The 19,487-nt window shown below is 30.9% G+C and overlaps 1 protein-coding gene across 1 annotated transcript in view; it reads right to left on the bottom strand.

Moving 5' to 3' along the window:
• Nucleotides 1–19,487, bottom strand: part of l(3)76BDm (trafficking protein particle complex subunit 8 homolog l(3)76BDm) — a 107,285-nt gene that overhangs the window by 2,833 nt on the left and 84,965 nt on the right. The window contains exons 22-27 of the mRNA XM_085816228.1: nucleotides 18,156–18,230; nucleotides 17,985–18,037; nucleotides 11,777–11,932; nucleotides 7,685–7,792; nucleotides 5,741–5,886; nucleotides 3,555–3,644 (exon numbers count right to left, since the gene is read on the bottom strand). Coding sequence (XP_085672354.1) covers nucleotides 3,555–3,644; nucleotides 5,741–5,886; nucleotides 7,685–7,792; nucleotides 11,777–11,932; nucleotides 17,985–18,037; nucleotides 18,156–18,230 — 628 coding nt within the window. The remainder of the gene's footprint in view (nucleotides 1–3,554; nucleotides 3,645–5,740; nucleotides 5,887–7,684; nucleotides 7,793–11,776; nucleotides 11,933–17,984; nucleotides 18,038–18,155; nucleotides 18,231–19,487) is intronic.

Below are 19,487 nucleotides of genomic sequence, written 5' to 3'. Positions count from 1 at the left end.
ATGAAGCGTTGGTTAGCCTCTAGCCAAATAAGACATGTGATTGATGAGAATGCTATCTGGAAATGATGTTTCAATTGTGAAATTCTTCAGCAAGCGAACAATGGGTAATTATGCTTTTTATTTGCTGAAGGCAACAAGGTATTTGATATTTACACACTGCTGGCCATCTAAAATGCAATAACCATGAAGAATAAGAGATTATGAAAACCATATTTCCTTTACAAATATATGGCACATAGGTGAAGTGATTAAAATAACAGCGTATTCAACTTATGGAACATGGAGAAATCTATATTTAATGTAGCAGCTATAGCTAGTAGTAATTGCTCTGCATTGAAAGAAGTTTTAGACGTGTACTTGGAGTATGCCAGTCCATGCTATTTACACACTAAAGTTCATGTGGCATAGCCATAGATGATGTACGCTATGCTATTTGCCAATCACTGACCAGTATTTGAAGAACAACTTGTAGGGAAAATGTTTAGGTCAAACCAGTATTGTGATCTGGTGGGCAATGTGAAAGTGCTAAGTTTTCATGCTACATGCTGTCTAGCATTATCCTGTTGAAGCTTGGCCTCAGGCATGCCTTGAAGGTAAGGGAGGCCAACAGGCTTCGAAACTTCAGATACAGGATATTTATAATTAAAGAACCCTATTTCAAAGCTACCTACAAGCAAAACCTCCTGTACAGCTTCTGCATAAAGAGGTTTTCTTCATCTTCCAGGATGAACAGAAAACGATCCTCTTTCTTCAAATTTTGTTTTCATTTTTTGAAGGTTTTTAACATTCAATGGATCTCTTAGAGTTCTCTTCAAAGTCTAAAATTTTCATACAGAATTATTACTTTGGTAAAATAATTTTACTAATAAAGCACTATCTCATAAACTTATCATCATTGTGAGCAACAAGCACATTGAAAATAAGGTCTTTGAGAATATTTCTGGGTTTTATAAATGGCTGCTGCATGATGTCGACAAAGATCTACATTTTTATTACAGGTTTTTAAAGTAAAATGCACTCTGGTGGCGCTATTTGTAACTATTTTTCCCCCCCTGAAAGAAACTTTAATTCCTTCATTAAGCCCACTACAAAATTTCACAATTTTCTGACAACTGGTTTCACTTGTAGGCAGCTTTGATATAGGGTTCTTTAATTACAGTTACCCTGTATTTTGTGGTGGCTGTTCAGCATATCAGCAATGCATATTAAGCATGTGCTGGGGTAAAGTTCAAGGCATATCTCAAGGAGACAGATAAATATAACAATGCATAATGCAAGATCATGATATCTGTTGCCATGGTGATGTCAAACTTGGGCACAGCAATAATGGCAATTGACTCATAGTTCAGTATTTAAGTCACAACTGCACCTCAGTATGCCTGTGATAAAGAATAAACAACTCCCGTAACTATAGACAATATCAAACGGTACAGTAGAGTCCCGCAAACTTGACATAATTACAATTGAGAAACTGTTGAGTTTCCAAAACGTCGAGTTTTACGGAATAAAGAGTAGGTATTTCAGAACTCTTAATATTTAACCCTTTGATGTCCAACATTTAAATCCAATGTAATTTTGTTTACACTTTCCCCTTTGTTCAGTCTCTTTAAGGCATCTAGTTTCATTCCATTGTCATATTTTTTCTTTTCGAACGATATTTTCACTTCACAGAATATCAAAAGTTCCCAAAAATATGTAACACTTATATGCTTGGATGTGAACTGAGGAATGATACCTGCAATGAACTGGTATGAGTTTAGTTTGCAATAAGCTGCATTTAAAAAAAAAAAAAAATTCAGACAAGTTTCCTAACATTGTGCAACAACAGAAAGGAATGTAAACCACCAGCCAGCCACTAACTGACTTTTTTCATAACCTCAAAAGAAGCAAACACCATTTCCAAATATTACAACATATCTTGAAATTTCTTAGGTAGTTCCAAAAATTAATGCCACAATGCAAAAAGAGCAAAAATTACAGAAAAAGAACACTCAAATTTTTGAGCAGAACAGGAAAGATAATAATTATATGTACTGTATGTAATATTTGCTCTGTTTGGCCTACAGATACCTTAAAAAATTCCTAAAATGTTGTCTAGTTATACAGTATATCAAAATATCAGGAGTCGATTTTCTGTATGTATGTGCTGACACAAGCTATGTTCAGCAGATCCTCAAAATTCTTATGATAAGATTCTCGATGATGATCTGCAATTCATCATCATCGAGATGAATCATCACAAGCATAAAATGCTTTTTCTCAATTCGTAGTATGGCAATTTTGCCCATTAGTTGGTCCATCCCACCTGCATCCATTAATCCCATATTTGCATCATCATGGCTTGATTTTGTCCAGCATGAGCATGATTTTTCAGATGGATAATCTATTGTATCTATAAGCCATAATTCTTCCTCCATCAAACTCAGAACCTTGCCTGACAGATTGCTGCTTTTTTGATAAATGCATACTAATTTTTCTTTCAAAAAGAAGCAGTGGGAAAATGCATAATTCAAGCACTTATAACAGCCTATATGTCCTCCTCATTTAAAACTTTTTAAGGTGTATCTTGTTTCTTCTGGGTATCCTGAATGGTTTTCCCAGCTCACTTTCAGTTTTGGAGATGGAGTTTTCTACAGTAAAAATGTTCTATATTTTCTAGTTTGTTTTTATAAAAATACCTTTTTCACTTTTTCATCTGTCAAAAGAATTTAATGTACTCAAAAGCTATAGGTCTCTCATGCTATGATAAGTGTCTTAAGTATTTTTATATATTAAAAATAATATAAATCCTCTAATTAATATACAGAGATATTCAGGAAAGCATCTTCACAATTCCTCCCCCCCAAAAAAAAACTGCTTTAAAAACATCTGTGCCAAGAAAATATATTTAAAAATAATCTGAATTACTAAAATGTGAAAGAAATTACCACATAAATTTTCATTTATTAGTTTCACCTTCGATACAACTACAGATTCAAAAGACTCTCATTTTATAACTCTGATTATTTAAGGGATTATTTTCTCCAAGCTCAGTAATTCTAAACTATACAATTTAGCACAACAGATTTCAATTCCATTAAAAGAAAAATTATATAATACATAAGTTGCATGAAAGATGCTGGCTAATGAAAACCACTTAGATTGATTAACTACAACTCTCAGGCACTTTTGCATTTTGATTATACTTCTTAAATATTTATAGGTAGCAACAAATTGCTTATTTACACCTTCTTATAATTATTTTTGTCCTGCATTAGAGTCATAATTTGCTTGTTATTTACATTATTATTATACATGATTTAGCAACAAGAAAATGAACAACTAAACAAAACACAATCTTAATAAAAATAATTACTTAATTTAAAATTAATTTTTTAAAATAAACTTCAGAATATTCTTGGTACACTTCTATTAATAAACTATATATCAAATTTAATTCAATCATTTAAAAAATAATGATAATAATTCATGTTCAATTTGCAACATATCTTTCAGAAAATGAAAAACTTGTTACAGTTCTTAAAATACCTGTGAAAAATATAAAGAATACTTACGTATCATAATGAAATGAATTGTCCACAAATATCCTCAATTCAGTATCACTCGTACTACGCACTATCAGTTCAACAGGAACTATAATAACCCTGTTTAATGAATAATATTAAATGTTAATGAACATCGGGAGAGAAGAAAATGATAATGTAAAATGAAATATAATTTAAATTATTAATTATCTACATACAATTATTTCCTAGGAAAAGGAATGTAAAACTATTGCAAATTGAAATTGCAAAGGTTAATTCAAAGGTACATATTCCTTCATCCTCTTTTTATCAATACATTAAACTCTTTGAAGTGCGCTAATAATGTGAATCCTCTCTTAGAATTATAAAATGCCAAGTGGGGGAATTCAATTTTATGCACATGGAATCACATAAGCTTTTGATACTTAGTAGAATAAGAATTTATTAACTTTTATTATTTGTAAAACAGCAGTGTAGTCCTAGCTATAAAAACTGCACAACTTATCAGATACATTAAGTCAAATTTTAACAACGTTTCTTCCAGTGATAAAGATACAGGTTTAAACAAGGCAGGTATCTGTGCATCCAAGTAAGCATATTAGGTATCACTAGGCCTTGTTAACTGCTAAGGTACCGCCCCAGATCGAATTCCAGGTGAGAAGACTTGGAAGGCAGTCCGCAAATCTCCCATCCTTAATTCTCTACTAACAACCTTTCAAGAGGATTTTGGCACAGTATGTGTTAAAGAACAGTCAAACTGCATTCAGTAAGAATTTACATGGGAATGAGGTCTCAGAACAAGATTGCATAGAAGTAACCCATAAATGGCCAATCAGAGAATGAGAATTGAGATAGCAACAGAAATGCATATATAATACACAGTCCAGATGTCCAACATCTGGAATGATCTAAAATTCGAACCTCCAAACCAGTTTTTTTTTTCCCCCGGGGGGGGGGGAGTTCAAATGGTACCAAGAGACAAAAATAAATATATAATAGAAATATCCTAGAAAAAAGTTACCAGTATTTTTATAGAAGAGAACTTCATATACAAAGAACAGCATCTCTATCCTTTCTCTTCATCACTTCCCACTTAAGTAACTCACTTTCCTTTGTAAAAGTCAAGTAAAGTTCAAGTCACCTCAAGGTCAAGTAAAATTAAATTAAGGTTTCATTTGCCTATTTTATCTGTTTAAAATCATGTTTATTTTTTTCTCTCTTTTGTTTGGGAAAAGAGTATATGTGTGTTACATTTAATGATTTCTATTGCTTTTATGTTACGAACTTGTGCATAAAATATTGTTTGTAAAGTTTAAATATGGAATCATCTGTGGCTCAGAAACAGATTAATCTATTTTACATTAATCCCTACAGGAAAAATAGTTTTAGTTGACAAATGACTTTCTGAAACAAATTACATTTATAAATAAAAATTTCTCTTCATTTGGCTAAAACAAAAGCTAACTTTTCCTGTGATTCCCATAATGGAAAAAATCGCACTTCATAAAGTAGTCATTATGCTGCAATTCAATAGAAATAAAAAATTCAACACATTTAACATGCTCAACTTGCAGATACTAAAACTGTTACTGTTTTTCCATGCAAATTTTGACTTCAGTTCATGAGGTCAGATTTCAGAAGCAGCTATGAAGCAAAAGCTATTCATTTTGATAATTAATAGTTTTGTCTTAGCAAAAGCTAGTCATTTTGGTAATTAATAGTTTTGTCTTATGTACAACAACATTTGCTGTTAAATTTATAGCTGGTACGTTAAAGGTATCTATTAAGCATATCTCTGTGAATTTTGCTTAAAAGAATGAATCTGCTTTTCAATTTTATTTTAACTTATTAAAGCACAATCTTTAATAAGTTAAAATAGGAATAAGTAATAAATAAATAAGAATTTAATAAGTTAAAATAGGAGGTAGAATCATCAAATGGAAATCGAGCTGAATAGGAACTATGAAAAAAGTCCAATTTTATTTTTAGATAACCATTAACACAGTTTTAAAATTTTCATTCAATTCGCTACTGGACCTTAAAAATTTTATAATTCGGAAGTACATAGAAGATAAGTTTATTTAAGAAAATAAAACCAGTAGCAACATTTTTTTAATACCTCACAAAAGCAAATAAAGTGTGTTATACTTCCATTTAAAACTATTTGCCTATGGAAGGATGCATTTATATTAAAAAAAGATGATAAAACATTTTACCTTTTAACTTTGAAATTGTGCTGCACATGGAAAGGGTGAATTAAAGAGCATTTTAACATTGAATTTATTGTTAAATCCGAAGGCACATTACTCTGTAATTGAACAACTTCTGACTCTTGGCTTAGAGGTGGAATGTCCTCAACTTGCTACGAAAAGAAATGCAAATTAAAAAAAAAAAAAAAAAAACAGCAAAATATTTACAAGTATTCATAACAAAACATAACAAAATACCCATGAAGAATTTTAACAGCAATAATATCTACAAATATATGCATGTTATATACAAATATATATGTTTTCTGTTTACTTATACTGCATTCTAGTTCTTTGGTGAATCAAATTTACTATTTATTCAAAATAATTAAAACAGATGCAAACAAAAAGGTGAGAAAAGTCACAAATCTTGCTTATTAATACAGTTAATTATATTCATCAACAACAAGAGAAAGCAATGAGGATTATTTTCCATTATTTGATGCAGCCTAATTCCAACAGCCTAATTCCTTCATGATATCCATTACTAAAAGAATCTGATGTGGATACCACATGAGTTCCTTGTACAGCCTAGCAAATTATTAACATTTTCTGTTGCACTAAACTTATTTCGTTGAATAATTTTAACTTGTTTGCCCAATTCCTCAGGGCAAATTGAAAATAACATCAAAAGTTTTAAATTTTAATCAGTCAGAAAATATCTAAGTAATTCTAAAGCTTAGTTAAAAACTTATCTACACTTAATCTCAAACATACTGCAAATAAATTAATTATACACACAATATTTCACACACACACACACATAAAAATAATAATAATAATAATAATAATAATAATAATAATAATAATAATGTAAACATTTTTAAATGCACTGAAATTAACTTACAATTTCAGTTTAATATTTTAAATTAAATGTTTATTTAGTGGCCCTCTCAATTAAATACATTTCACAAAAATAAAATATTACATAAAATATATATTAAATAAAATAAACATAGGTATTTTCTTTTGGAGGCAGGAAAATCATAAAACAAAACTAATTACATATTGTTATTCTATCAAATCAATGAAAATAAAATGTTTTCTAATATTTTATTGGATTACTATTAGCTTTCGAAATCCTTGCTTAATTTTCCTGGCATGAATTTAAGTAGATTGTTCATTATTTTTAGTCTATTTTCCTCCACTAATTTTGCATTATTGATTTCATTTATTTTAAAGAAATGGTTTGTTTTTGAATTTATATCTTAATTCTGGCTGCACAAGTTGATAGGATTTAAAACTGGATACTGAAGAGACATTCTGAATATTTCAAAGATACTTAACAGAAGCTAAAGTTGCACAGTCACAGGAACAATCTCAAGGTCACTGCCTTGATAGAATTCAGCTTATTTTGCAGGTTTAAGTTCTTGTGATGATGATTTCAAATTTCATCTTAAAATATCATTATGTTTGTAGCGACACTATATAATATCAATAAACTTATTATGGTTTCAAAGCACAACATACACCTCAAAGCATAATTCAATTTTCAAAAACTAAACATTTCCAATTCCTTTTGCAATTTTATATAAAATCTCATTTCTTCTCCTTATTTAAGTTAAAACTACCAAGCTTTCGCAATTTTGGTAAGGATGCTTAGTCCAAAAAAGTAACAGTACTATTTATTGCTTTATACAGCTACATTTCACAGGAATAATTATATTTTTAAAATTTGTATTAAATTCTATTAAAGATTATGTATCATATTTAACTATTACTATGGAACATATAAACTTTCAGGTTTCCATCAATTTAGAGAAAATTAGTATTTTATCAACAAAGGAATTATTTTATTTAATAGCAATAGATATTACACATATGGATACACTGCTGTAGATGTGTTATGAACTAGTTACTTAATTACTTAATTAAAAATAGTTTAATTCATATAAGATTGTTTATACTTACTTCAATTGATGGAGTTTTGGCTGTAATATTTGAAGGTTCAAGTGTGTATATAGGTACATGATGCTGCCCAGTGATAATTATATCAATGTCATCTCTTTTAACTTTAGCCTAGAAGAAGAAGGGGAATTAGAAAACTAAATACGAAAAAAAATATTTATAAAATATATAATGTTTAAGAAATGAATAATTATGATTAGACCCAGCTCCAGAAACAGGCAACACAGGTGGCCATTTAGGATGCCAACCAAGTTCTTTTTCAGGCTAAAGAGGTAAAATATGAAGGTTATTTTTTAGGTATGATCCATCTGTAAATACCATTTACTGCACAGATGGTATAGTCTACAGTGATGCTGACTGCCATACTGACAGGCCCACATTCAAGTCTATCTGCATGGTAAGAAGGCACTCAAAATATATGACAAGCTGAAAGTAGTTGGTGGTAGTCCTTTTGAGTAGTCGAATAACTGATGCACAAGTTCTAGTAGTTCTTTTATAAAATACAAACTACAAAGATAATTTTTAAGGATAAGCAGTTAGCTATAAATAATTAAATTGGGTTAGATAACCTTAATATTATGGACTTACATGGCCACTATTAAATTTTATTTATTTTTTAACAATATTTGTTAAATTACACAATCTAATAAAATTTCACAGTTTAAAATGCATGTAATTGATTCTTAAATGATATTAGGATAATTACACATTAAATGGTACAAAACATAAGTGTTTTGTAACAAGAATACTCTCAGCAAAATATTTATGTGTCTTTTTAATTTGAAGTCTTCCCAGACATTTTGGCTAGTTTATATTGATTTACTTCTCTTTAAGCATCTTTTCTAGCAATCAGAAATTTGTCTCAATACGCAAACCTAGTGTTCTCACTAGTTTTGGGGTACTTTATCTCGTAACTTGTCAACCTCACCACAATGTACCTATGAGGGTTTACTTGATCTAGTAAAAGTTAAATAGTCCCAAACCCCCTGACAGACGTGAAGCAAATTGTGTCTGAAAGTAACTACAATCTCAGATGAAGGTTTAAATAAGCCTCTTATTTAAAAAGAACTTAAACATAAAGGCATGTTCTGATGCTAACAAAATCAATTACAGCTCATAGTGATAAAATTAAACAAGAACAGTCAAATTCAAACTAAAAATGTGGATAGTCATTCATTGCATATAGAAAGAGATCATCATGATGCATGTGGAATTACTGGTCAAAGACTACGCAATTTAATTTTAATTTAAGCTGGCTCAATAACTCTATCATACGAGGAAATAGATAAAGGAAATTATAGTAACAACTGAAATCATAAACAACAGGGTAATTTACATAATAATAACTGTATATATCTTTGAACAATAATTTTCTTTATGCATTCAGTTTCTTTCTTCAACATGAAAGGGTCGGTTAAAGAGCTGATGCGGTAGAATTTTTAGAATTTAGTGACATACCGAGCAACAAAATCTAGAAATGGCGAAACGTTTAGAATTTAGAGCAGGCATTGGAAGCAGATTTTAGAAAGGCACTAGGCAGCAGAATCTAGGATCCACAGAGATTGCATCTGGTAGGAAAATCCCTAGATCTAGCTCTGTGTATGATGCATCAAAACATATTAGATGAATCTTTTAAATTGTAAGTTTTCAATTACAGTCAAAAGTCGTTAATTCGGACACCCATAATCTGGAATGATCTATAATCCGGACCTCTAAGCTACAAACTTTCTGCGCATGCGTCGCATTGACGCATGGGCGTAAGACCTTTACGGCTGCGAATATGCGTGTGCGCATGCGCAAAATACGTTTACGAATGCGCGTTTAATGTATAACGGACGGTATAAGCTGAGCTAAAATTATCTAATTCAGTTAATGTTGCAGATTGCGTTGTTCCTTAATCTTCGAATTGGATTTGGCTTATTATTTTTTGCAGACTGTTAGAGCAATTTTATAAAAGTAAGCTTGAACTTTCGATTATGTCAAATAGAATTTCCGATATATATTTACTAATATGAAACGGATCTACAAAGCGAAAGTATGTTTCGAAGTCCATTAAACAGAAAGTGGAATTGCTGCAAAAAATGGATAAAGGCATATCCTTTGATTATCTAAACTTTAACGTTTGTTTATCTTTAACGCCGTGGCGCCGAGCAATGAATTGGAAGTTGATATGTCTGCACTATCCTTATCTTCAGGGCAGATGTTTTTATTTTATTTGGCTTATAATTCTTTACTAAATGTATTATTTCATCTCGATGTACTCCGTCTTTGATATGATTTAAATCAAATTCCTCGTCATTATAATTCGCTTCCGAGAGCGAAGAAAGTGACAGAGGTTATTGAAAACGAAAAAATTTCGATTGACAAATTAGTCGGCATTCTCGACACAGCAATTATAGGACTTGAACAGCGGAACTTTGTAACTGAACAAGAAATTATGTCTGTTTATAGAATTAAAGAGAAAGTATTATCACATAAAACAAAACAACTTAAACAACTTACATTGAAAGAAATGTTTAATAAAGTAAACAAATAAATATTAAGCTTTTTTTCTTGTAAATTTTGATACCCTTTAGATCATAATTGTTCTTTATTTCATAAATTACGGTTTCATATTTTTAATTTTATAATTTCTGCATACCATCTTACCAGATTTAAACTGATGATCTATAATCCGGAATCGCCGAAGTCCCGACGAGTCCGGATTAACGACTTTTGACTGTAATTTTATTCCTTTTATTCCATACCTATTCATGTGATAAGATTAGAAGCATTTTTTGATATTTTCCATGCTTGTGTCTAATGAAAAGTAGAGAAAATAAAAGGGAAGATAAACATGTTAAGATAAAAATTCTAGTATTAAAAATAAAACATTCAAATATCATGTTTTCATTGTTCTTCCAGACATTCTCCAAAAAGTAAGAAATTCATGACAAACTTTCTGTAAAATACATCTATTATGTGTTAATACCATGGAGACATTTTTGTCACATATTTCTTTAATTTTCTAGAATTGTGGGTCTATAAATCTAACATACAAATCCTCCTAAACTTTCCTGGCTTCAATGTCTAAAGTCCTAAAGAAAAATTATTCCTACCAATTCTGTAACAGCAACAAAAATATTTCGCGGGGGGGGGGGATGAGGGAAAAAGTGTAAAATTAATTTTATAGAGAAAACTAATGCATAATCTGAGAACTCTGAACATTTTGAGAAAATTGCCTGAGAAAAACTCTGCTTATGAAAAAAATTAGGAAGAAGACATTTTTAATTAATTACATAAATAATTTTGCTTTTGCTAAGAACTGTTTGGTAAACAGTACTTTATAGCATTCTACCTTGTTTATTTTTCAGATTCAAAATACTGTATAAGTTGCCAAAATAAAACTTTACAACAGAGAAAAATAAAAATGTTTTATTTTAGTGTTATTTTTTTAATATAATTTTAATATATTACCATTATTTATTTGAAATTTATCAATGTTACAATGTTTAAAAAAAATCATCAAAAAATTTCCAGATCTCAGAATTAAAAATTTTCTTTAGAAACTGATCTTAAAATCCCCAAAATGTTGATAAGTCGCCAAATTTAGAACTGTTTAATAAAAGACTTCACATCTCCAAAAGTGAAAAGTTGTTTAAGAGCTCTTTATTAGGAAAAATGAATTTCGAAATGCTTATGTTTCACTTCTTGCTTAAAAAATCGAGTATACCACCCATTTATATTAGAAATAGGAAAAAATTATAACCCATTCAAAAGGTAACCATATATGTCAGTTAATCGCCAAAAATATTCCTTCAAAATGTTAATTCACACTCAAAATGGCAGTCATAAAAAGAGACAGAAATTTCAGATGATTAAAATTAAGGGCCTTCTGCTAATTTTGGCCAAAATTAAGGGCTCTTAAGAGCCAAAAATCGATTCCAAAAAACCTAAGGTTTAAGAACATGGTTTAAGGACTCTTAAGGACTGTACAAACTATGTTTTCACAAAGAAAAATTATTAATGATTTAAATTAGAAACCAAAACATAAAAAAACATAAAAAAGAACAAAAACTATTAAATATAATATAATATGAACAAATAAAATCAAACCTTCCATATCACCACTAGAAGAAGAACTGTATCAGTTTCAGCTTTCAACTTATTGCATTCTTTGACTGACACTGCAGTATCACAAGAAAGTATTGCTTGAAGATCAAGTCCGGACTTTTGACTGAAATCAGAGCATGGTGTAGAACTGCTATCAACCTATAATGCAAAATAACGTATACCTAAATTTTTAAACCTTACATATAAATATTGAAAAATACAAAAACAATTTGCTGTAATAAATTCTAATATACGACTGTGAAACACATTTAGTGCTTTTAATGTGAAACGAAGCATTATATTTAGCCACTTCCACAATTTTTACAATTTTATATATATAATATTTTACAATTAATACTTTTTTAACAATTAATGTTTTTTTTTTTTTTATAATCACTAAATTTATAATTGTAATAAACTGACTGTTACTATGTGGCAGTTTAAACCTCTAAATTATACAAACTTTGAGCTCTAGAGGCTCAGAGAAAGATTTTAAGAATGAGGGAAAAAAAGAGACTTTTTCTCCTTCTTAAAATCTTTTATAAGTGCACATTATATTCTGGCATATAATATGTCCTTTCAAAACAAAAAATAAGATCTAGATTATGGGTGCATATATAAGGTATTTCTCCCGCTTTCTTAGCATGCCTTCATGGTGTAATTGCCAGCACACTCGGCGTGTATTCAAGAGGTCCGTGGTTCGAGTCCCGGCAAGGGCATTACTCATTTTTCATCTCTCTTGCTTTCAAAAAATACCTAATGTCTCTACAGTGGCACCCAAACTAAAAGGTGTTGAATGATGATTCTTAACCGCCAGGATTTGGCGACTGGGTCTCCTAATCCCTAGTTGTCCTTTGAAATGGGAAGTATATAAAGTATATAAGGTTTTTGGTGTAATGGCCAGCACACTTGGCATGTATTCAAGAGTACTGTGGTTTGAGTCCTGGCAAGGGCCTTGCTCATTTTTCACCTCTCCCGCTTTAAAAAAATACCTAACGTCTCTACAAACATTACATGCCACACGTCCTCTCCCCCTTTCCGGCTCAACCAATCAAAATCCTATGGCTCTGAAAATTTTTGCAGTTATCATCCTGTTGCCAACCTCATCGCTAGATTGTTTCCTGTTCACCGAACTCTGTTCGCTACTCCATAATGCCTAGTATTACCTTCTACTTCCATTTGAACTTTTCTTACCACACTGTATGCTATGCTCATCAAATGATATGTACACCCCTGATAAGTTACATACAGGATAGGGTAGTCATCCAGGTGACTGAAAGCGCGACTACGTCACCTAACTAACATGCCAGATTTTAAAATGACACATTTAAAAACAAGGAAAAGGTAAGCATACACAATTTAGATTTCTACATGTACCTAAACGCTGTTTATTTAAAAGAAATGACATACCTTATAAACTTCAAAATTTTCATTGTCAGATAGCATGAAATGTTTGTCATATTTGTCTTCCATTATCTTCAGACACATCATCAAATTCTATTTCATCTTCATCACCATTGTTACTCTAATCCATAAATAAATAATCATCATCTGTTCCATCTAGATTGTTAGATATACTACATTTTTTCAATTTTTTTTAATTATGTCAACTTCAGTTTCATTTCATACTTTTATTACCCACTCACACACTACTTCTACACTGGCATGATGCATTTCACCTTCTTCTGTAAATGTTTTTTTCATTTTCAAATATCCATATATTCCACTGTTGTTTTAAAGTTTCTTTGAATGGTTTATTGACACCCAATCTAAAGGGAGAAAGAATGGCATTAATTCGCCTGGAATAAGTGTCATGTCTGTATTGCACTCTTTTGACAATTTCTTGATATTATCCGTTAGATGGGATCTAAACATGCCCCAAACTAAAAGACTTTCTTCATTAAAGCAAGCATTCTTTAAGGCAAGAAGAGGCTATTGCCAAACATTTCTTATTCATTAATTTCCTGCCGTTTTTGTCTATCATAATTTCTCCTCAACATGAATAAAAACATCATTTTAGAAACTGCATTTTGGCACCGTCTTTTAAAGATTAACCATGTGTTTTAATTTTGTACCATCTGCTAAGCAGGAAAGCACTGCGATGAGGTGAGATATTTTATGATCTATTGTTTTCATGTGAATGGTTTTTGTTCCTTTTACATCAATTGTTCTATTTCCTGTCATATTAAACATTACTGGAGTTTCAGCCATATTTCCAATATGTGAGAGCATTTTTTTTTTTTTCCTTTGTATGTCAATAACTTCTGGAAACATAAATTTGTTGTCCAAATCTTTTGGAAGCCTTTGAAAAGCTTTTGTTTTTTCTTGTAGAGCTAAATAATTCCATGCCATAAATTGACTACACCAACTCAAAGTTGCTTTAAAGTTTTCACTTTCATTTGCTTCTCCTCTAATGAAAATAAACTTATGTTGTTACAATGTTTCTAGTTTCATTTTAACAATTTCCTAGCACCCAGATTGCAACACTTATCTTAGAAACTTATAGACTATTTCGCTATTCCTTTATGCAAAACCCCCTTTTTTTGGGGCATATCAATTATTATAATTTCATTTTTTTTCCACTTATGCATGCACCTTTCATCAACACAAAACATCCTTGAGAAGTACGGTTTTCATTTTCTTTCAAAAATTAAACAACTTAGCATTTGAAACCAACACTATGTTTGTTTTGTTAACCAGAAGCCATATTTACTACTAAAATTAACATTAAATCAACTGTACTTCAACTAAACCAAATGTTATTTACTCAAGTCTTTGTTGTTCACTTCAAAATGATGGCTTCAAATGAGTACAGAAAGTGAAAACATCTGGACTTCTAATTCTGATAATTCATTCGGGTCATGCCACAAATTATATTCCCCTTTTCTCGAAACTCTAGAATAACATTCTGCACACCTGCATTGACTATAACTCACCCTTCTTGCAGAATTATTTACTCTCTCAAGCATTCCCCCCCACACACATATTGTTCCCCCTATCGCTTGTAAATTACATATATAATCATCAATAAGGTGCTTAAAATTATAAAGAAATTAAGGATCTCTTAAGAAACTTTGATTGCAACAGATCTGTTACAAATTTTATTGAATACATCTTGAGAAATAATATCTGCATCTATCTGATGTTGTATTACTAAATTTTTCCTAATACAGAATTTAACTCTGCTTTCTGTGTTGTGTTCTTGTTGCATCGCTGTGCTTCTTCTATATCCTGCAATACTTTCCTTGTGTATATATTATCCACACAGATGTTCTTCATCTCCCAATAAAGTTTGTATGTAGAGTTTTGAGGCATCCTGTATGCTTCCAAATAATAGTGACTATTCAACAAGGAACAAATTCCACAATGCACTGGAATCATTGAAAAGATACACTACACCAGAAACAGGCTCTAGTTATTGTTGTTGCTTTTTATGCCACTTATATAATGCACCAGAACCAAGGTGAGAACAAAACAGATATTTAACACTACATGTGAAAGCAAACTGAGATAAAATCCAGAATCAGAAAATGTTATTAAAATACAGCACAAGTCCGAGATCTGGAATTGTCAGGAAGTTGGCATTTCTGGGTTATACGTCATTAAAATCTAGTAAGATGACATATAGAAATTGTACAATAAAAAATATGAAATACTAAAGCATTTATGACATAAAGAGAACTTAAATTTACAACAAAAATCTTACTGTTCACATTTTTTTCCCATTAATTTATTAAACCTTATTTTGAACCTAAGTTGTTTAAGCAATTTAATTTTATATGTGTCTCTCTCTCTCTTTAATTTTATACAGAAACATAATTTCTTGTATATTTACAAAGTTACATTGTTTTTAAATCTTGCAAATTGCTGGGTCAAGAATTCTCACCAAAACAGTCAACTGAAATCTTTTCCTTTCCAACAACCTCTTTCTCACTTTCTTCATAACTGATCGCAATGTCTGATGGATTTAAAACCATATGACAGATTTCATTATCAGCTGATTGATTGATGACTGGGACATTGTCATCCTAATTAAAGACTTCAGTTACTTCATCTTAATTTAACATTTTTATTTCCATTTCTTAACATATTCCATTAATAAGAAAATTTTGCAGTTCTCTTCTGTCACAGCTACTTGTATCCCCCCCCCCCCATATTTTCTCAGCACTAAGCTTCTCCTGTTTGGTTTGACTTCCTTCCTTTCATGTTTTTCAAGTACACTTTTTTAATTGAAATAGATTTTTGTGATTTGCCAAGAGATAAAAAAGTAGCTATTTTATTTCTTCAAGCAAGAGGTATGCAGTTTAAACATAACTCTGCTTGCATAACCACCTCATGAAAGTAAAATGTGATTAGATGTTGAAATGATGATACTCTACGGCTGATTAACAGATGATGTTTTTGACAAAAGAGCAAAATGGAAATGTTATCTCTTACTTTAATTCTGACAAGATGACAGCAGTGGTAATAGATTGAAAATAATATATATATATATTCGGATGTGTGGGAACACAGTTTTCTCACTAATGGATTTAATCATCATTCATTTAATTGCAAATTTAATCACCATCGAATAGTCACACGCTGGAATAAATTCTCGCAGAACTGGTTTGTCTCCCTCTTTTCGATGAAAACTGCAGATAGGAGAGCAGGGTTTCGGCCCCGCTCTTCCCGTGATGGAGTTAAGTAAAAAGGTGTGTTTCACAACTGATGCTTGGGGAAAAAAAAAAAAAAAAAAGAGATGAAGTGCACAGGACGAATAAAAAGAAGTTCATGGATTCATGGATTTTGATGAGATTATTCTTCTGCAAGCCTAGCATAGTAAAGTGAAGCACATTACGTGCATCTAAGAGGAGTTCAAGTACCTGCGATCCACCCATAGCTAAAATACAATAGACGGTGTGGAAATTCATTACTATGTGTCCATTTTCCAAAAATTAGCGACAAATTGTGGACTGAGTGATATCAAGAGTTTGAGTGTGAAGTTTTAGATGTTTCCAAAAATAAATAACGAAGGATTATGACAGTTTAACTCTGGAACATTTTCGATCATGTGGCTGCGCAGCTAACTAATAGAGTCACTATAGCAACATTTGGTCGCACATATAATGTTCTTACCCATCTATATTAATCAAGGGTGCTGCAAATTCTACCGATGAGTATTTAATAAACTAATTTAATTAGATAAAGTATATGTATTTATTTTAAAAGCACTAACCAGAAAGAAGTAAGTGAAGTATTTTTTTCATTTCTTTTTCTAAGATATTAAAGCAATGTACTTATTTCAGTGTAGGGCCAGCAGTTACTGGGCACATGCAACTGGTTTCCTGGATCTAGAGCATATTTTCTTTTGTACTAATTACACACCATCACAGGATAAAATCAGAAACAATCCAATTTTCCATGGCAGCTGAACTTGGGTTAATCACGATCTAATTCTTGCTCCCTTCTCTGTTATGGCAGCAAAAGATCTTACTGTGGTTTTACTTACTGGTTAATAAGCTAATAAGATATAAAAATGATGAATACCTCCTTTCCACATATAAAACCGCCTCAAGAGCTGAAAATGAAAACACAATTTGTTCGCCAGAAGGTAAAACATCATGCAAAATTATTCGGTACTATAGTGGATGATGATTTTTTGTTAGCTAAATAAATATCTTGGCAAATTAGAACAAAAATTGACTACACATTTGCTCATGATAAATATCGTATTCTCCGTTTCTATCATGTGCGGCGAAGAAAAAAGAAAGAAAAGAATTTTTTAAAAATTATTACAGTTATATGTACATATATGTATAATTTATTTAATATAAATGTAGTTTATATATATTATATATAGTACAAATATTTAAACAAAAAGATCTTAAAATTATCTTAGTGCAAAATGATGCTGGTGCTATCTTCCATTCTGCACAAGATGTCCGAAATGAGGATGATCTGTTTTTTGACTTGCAGCCACCAAGTTTCTGGGCCTACGGCTTTGCAAAACTACCAAAACATTGGCAGAAAATAATAAATTTGGGTGGTGATTACTACTCGCACTAAAGGTACTGGTTTCATATTTTTTTTCCCCTAACTTTATTAAGAATGTTTTTTCGCAGAAAACTTTCATTACAACCAGATATTTAATCTTAGAGCCCATAAATGAAATAAAAAATGGCAATGGTTTGAAAAAATTAAAAAGTATAATGACTTTACATTTACTTACCTCAACTCTGCCCACAGGAACGTGTGAAAACACTTTCACTTTTTGACTAGACACTAAAAATAAATTTTAAATTACAGCCTCATTATATTAAGGAAACTCAATATTTAAATAGTTTACTCCTTCAAATAAATATAGTCCATAAATTTTGTTAAGATTCTACAGTATATATACCTGTTAATTTAGGATCAAAGCCAATGGCTTTTAATGTCAACAGAAGTGTTTCTTCAGGGTGTATCACAGACAAACCTAAAATACATAAAAGGTTTTCCTTGCTATAAAATTTGGTGCAAAAAAAATGATGAAACGACATACTACATATTTTACTAGATAACATAAAGTAATGAAGACCATACCCATGAAATTTAAATCAAAATGTCTTTGAATTTTTCTCCTTCTAAGGTGAAACTTTATATTGCATTTAATACATATTTTAAAGCAGAACAGATAAAATACAATGCTTGATTTCAAATTATATAACCATGAAAAAAAATTGTATTTCTAAAAACCTTCTTTTTAAAATTTTGTCTATCACTTAATTTACCTGTTTGCAGTTTTTTTCATTTTTACTCTTAAAACATTATGTACATAGTTTCATTTTAGTATAATACACTCAAAAGTCGTTAATTCAGACACCCATAATCCGGACCTCAAAGCTACGAACTTTCTGCGCATGCGTCTGCGCGTAAGACCTTTACGGCTGCGAATATGCGTGTGCGCATGCCCAAAATACGTTTACGCATGCGCGTTTAATGTATAACGGACGGTATAAGCTAAGCTAAAATTATCTAATTCAGTTAATGTTGCAGATTGCGTTGTTCCTTAATCTTCGAATTGGATCCGGCTTATTATTTTTTTGCAGACTGTTAGAGCAATTTTATAAAAGTAAGCTTGAACTTTCGATTATGTCAAAAAGAATTTCCGATATATATTTACTAATATGTAAAGGATCTACAAAGCGAAAGTATGTTTCGAAGTCCATTAAACAAAAAGTGGAATTGATTCAAAAAATGGATAAAGACATATCCTTTGTTTATCTAACCATTCCGAAATCTGTTTATCAATTTCACACTGCTCCGTGGCGCGCAATGAATTGGAAGTTGATCTGTCAGCACTATCCTTATCTTCAGGGCAGATGTTTTTATTTTATTTGGCTTATAATTCCTTACTAAATGTAGTATTTCATCTCGATGTACTCCGTCTTTGTATTATTTAAATCAAATTCTTTAATTAAATACTTTAGTACTTTCTGATTATCTGCATTCCCACTGAAGAGTCGTGAATTCTTTGGTGACTTTGGAAAGCATTCACAATCTCATTGTTAACTAATTTTTCACTAAGCTAATGCATGAAGGGCAACCATTTCGAAAATAGTTCCACACTAAGAATTTCGTACAGGAGCGGTGAACCAATAAAATTAGAAAGATCAAAACACTGGTCAACATTACCTTTCTAAGAAATTCCTTTTTTTTAGCTGTTGTTCTCTTCTATGCAGCTAAGTGTTTT

This window comes from Stegodyphus dumicola, chromosome 4 (genome assembly GCF_044657685.1).
Source record: "Stegodyphus dumicola isolate Sdum_Otavi_A_Nest chromosome 4, ASM4465768v1".
Lineage (NCBI taxonomy): Eukaryota > Metazoa > Arthropoda > Arachnida > Araneae > Eresidae > Stegodyphus > Stegodyphus dumicola.
The sequence above is the reverse complement of the archived record's forward strand: the minus strand, read 5'-3'. Positions and strand labels throughout refer to the sequence as shown.